At 53.0% G+C, this 3,700-nt stretch overlaps 1 protein-coding gene across 1 annotated transcript; it reads left to right on the plus strand.

Annotated features, from left to right (window-relative positions):
• The first annotated feature begins 526 nt into the window (after positions 1-526).
• Positions 527-2,602, plus strand: SLITRK1 (SLIT and NTRK like family member 1). Its single transcript, XM_054974651.1, has one exon. It carries the CDS (start codon positions 527-529, stop codon positions 2,600-2,602), a length of 2,076 nt encoding a protein of 691 aa, XP_054830626.1.
• Positions 2,603-3,700: the final 1,098 nt, after the last annotated feature.

Here is a 3,700-nt window from a genome sequence, read left to right on the forward strand (position 1 = left end):
CCGGGCGGCTCTCTCCTCTCCCGCCGCTGCGCTCCCAGCACCGCCGCTCGCCAGCGGATGCAGCGGCCGCCTCGGCTCGTTCCTAGCCAGCTCGTTCCTTAGGCGAGCCGACCGGAGATCGACTTCGCCGGGGCTTTTTTCCCCTCGGGGGAGGGGGGTGGGGGCCTTCTGGGGAGGGGGGTGATGAATCGAGGGCCTCTTCTCCCCCACTCTTTTTTTGCCCCCTGTGTGGAGAGTTTGGCGGATATGATCTCTGAGCGGAGTCCGGGCTGTTGCAGTCTTTGCGGGGGGAGAGAGGGCTGAAAGGAGACCAGACAGCGCCCCCCATCTCCCCCCCACACCTATTCCATTTCTTCCTACCCAGCACATCCCTTCTCTTTTTTGGGCTCCCCCCCCCATCATTTTGGCGATGGTTCGGACATTCCATGCCTGGAAGGAACTTGCCCGGGCTTCGGCGTGAGGGGCAGGATTTGCCCTGCAGTTCCTCCGTGTGCTCCACTCCGGGGATGACTCGCTCGGTTTAAAAATGCTGCTTTGGATCCTGCTACTGGAGACGTCTCTTTGTTTCGCTGCCGGGAATGTTACAGGGGACGTTTGCAAAGAGAAGATCTGCTCGTGCGCCGAGATCGAGGGCGACTTGCACGTCGACTGCGAGAAGAAGGGCTTCACCAGCCTGCAGCGCTTCTCGGCCCCCACGTCGCAGTTCTACCATTTGTTCCTGCACGGCAATTCCCTCACCCGCCTTTTCCCCAATGAGTTTGCGAACTTTTACAATGCCGTCAGCTTGCACATGGAAAACAACGGCTTGCACGAAATCGTGCCGGGGGCTTTCCTGGGGCTGCAGCTGGTGAAGCGGCTGCACATCAACAACAACAAGATCAAGTCCTTTCGCAAGCAGACCTTCCTGGGGCTCGATGATCTGGAATACCTCCAGGCGGACTTTAACTTGCTGAGGGATATCGACCCGGGGGCTTTCCGGGACTTGAACAAGCTGGAGGTGCTGATCTTAAACGACAACCTCATCAGCATTTTGCCGGCCAACGTTTTTCAGTACGTGCCCATCACCCACTTAGACCTGCGGGGCAACCGTCTGAAAACCTTGCCTTACGAGGACGTGCTGGAGCAGATCCCGGGCATCGCCGAGATCCTGCTCGAGGACAACCCTTGGGACTGCACCTGCGACCTCCTCTCCCTGAAAGAATGGCTGGAGAACATCCCCAAGAATGCCTTGATCGGCCGGGTCATCTGCGAAGCCCCCACCCGGCTGCAGGGCAAGGATTTAAACGAGACCACGGAGCAAGAGCTCTGTCGGAAGAACCGGGTGGATTCCAGCCTGGCAGCTCCCCCTGCAGAAGAGGAAACCTTCGATCCTGGCCCCATTCCAACTCCGTTTAAGATCCATGGCAAGGAAGACCTGGCCACTCTGGGCTCGGCACCTCAGGGGGGTACAAAGATCCCGGTCAACTGGCAGATCAAGACCAGACCCACCGCTGCTGGCTCAACCCTCACCGTCAAAGGCAAGTCCTCCAGCAGCACGCCGTGTCCCGCCACATGCACCTGCCACCCCATCCCAGGAGGCTTCAAGGTGAACTGCAACGATGGCAACGTCAGCAGCTTGATGGATCTGAAGCCCAAACCCTCCAACGTCCACGAGCTCTTTTTGAGGGGTAACAAGATCCACACCATTCGGAAATCACATTTTGTGGATTACCGGAAGCTCAACCTGTTGGACTTGGGCAACAACAACATTGCCACCATGGAGAACAACACCTTCAAGAACCTCCTGGAGCTAGTGTGGCTGTACATGGACAACAACTACTTGGACATTCTGTCTCGGGAGAAGTTCAATGGCCTGCAGAACCTGGAGTACCTGAACATGGAATTTAACGTCATTCAACTCATCACACCCGGCACTTTCAATGCCATGCCCAAATTGAGGGTCCTCATCTTGAACAACAACCTGCTGAGGTCCCTCCCCGTTGATGTCTTTGCTGGGGTGTCTCTCTCCAAGCTCAGCATCCACAACAACTATTTCCTGTACCTGCCAGTGGCAGGTGTTCTGGACCAGCTCACGTCCATCACCCAAATAGACTTACACGACAATCCCTGGGACTGCAAGTGCCCCATTGTCCCTTTCAAGCAGTGGGTCGAGATGTTGAGGCCCAAGGTGATGATGAGCGACTTGAGATGTGAGACTCCCGAAGAGTTCTTCAAGGAGGACTTTGAATCCCTCTCCAATGAGGCCATTTGCCCTCAACTCAAAATCATGCCCACCTTGACTTCCACCCATAAGAACAGCACTGGGCTGGCTGAGACTGGGACTCACTCTAACTCCTACCTGGAGACCAGCAGGGTCTCCATCTCGGTGCTGGTGCCTGGCCTTTTGCTGGTCTTTGTCACCTCTGCCTTCACAGTGGTTGGCATGCTAGTCTTCATCCTGAGGAACAGGAAGCGCTCCAAGAGGAGGGATGCCAACTCCTCAGCCTCTGAGATCAACTCTTTACAGACAGTCTGTGACTCCTCCTACTGGCACAATGGACCATACAATTCAGATGGAGCCCACAGGGTGTATGACTGTGGCTCTCACTCCATATCAGACTGATGCACAGGAGTGGGGGACTACAAAACTAATAGAGAAAACCAATCATGGATAGGTGATCCGTTCCACTTCAGCAGTTAGCAACCTCAGCTTTCTTTTGGTGGTTCCAGCTCCCCGTTCTTGACCTGTACATTGCTGTCTTGTCTGCTGATGTGAATGGACCATAATGAGGGATGAGGCCTGGCCCTCTTAAAGCTACCTGCCGGTGAAACACACCGACCCACTCACCAAAACTGGGATCAAGTGGAGTAGAGGCCTGCTCTTAATTTAATTTAATTTAATTTTTTTTGTGTCTAGCTTCCTTCCCTCCCCAAACACACCTGAAGTTGTACTTGGTGCAACTGTGCACAGCTCATGGGGAGAAAAGAAGATTCAAGAACTGAATAGAGGAATCCCGGATGGCTCGATTCAGGGAGGGAACAGAAAGAAAAAGAAATTCACTCTTACTGGGGGACCCCAAGGCCATGTGGATTTATGGGCACTTTGTGCGAGGGCTCCCCCTAGTGGCGACCTCCCCACGGAGACCGAAGCAGGAGCGTCCAGTTGCACGAAGGCATGAATGTAATGTAAATAAATGACTTTGATTTCAAACACCCCCCTCCCCCTACACAAAACAAACAACCCCAAATTGCTGCATGGCTCGCATGGATACAAACCACGCAGGGACGCTCCAGCCCCAATGGAAGCAGCGTCCAGTCCACCTCGTCCGTCCTCTTACCTGATAAGTTCCATCGTATCAAACTTTCTATATACAAAATACAGTATACTAAGAATAAAAAAGTGCCATTTCGCCATTATTTTTGTGTGATTGATAGGCAGTAGAGATCGTCCTTTTACTGTGAAACGAGGGACAAAACAAAGCAAAATGTAAAGATTTAATTTAAGACATGTTTGCATGGCTATAATCTCATGGGTTCAGATTTTGCGTTTCGGGATAGGGGGAAATTGGTTACTTTGTCGGGCGAGTTTTCTCTCTGTTTGGGGCGGGGGAGGGAGACAGGGCTCAGTTTGCTTCTGGTTATTTTTGAGTTTCCTTTGGAAAACGACCTCTCCAATAATGCCTTTCCATCTGAATGTAAAAACAAACAAACAAAAATAACC

Source organism: Eublepharis macularius, chromosome 3, assembly GCF_028583425.1.
Source record: "Eublepharis macularius isolate TG4126 chromosome 3, MPM_Emac_v1.0, whole genome shotgun sequence".
In the NCBI taxonomy this organism is placed as follows: domain Eukaryota; kingdom Metazoa; phylum Chordata; class Lepidosauria; order Squamata; family Eublepharidae; genus Eublepharis; species Eublepharis macularius.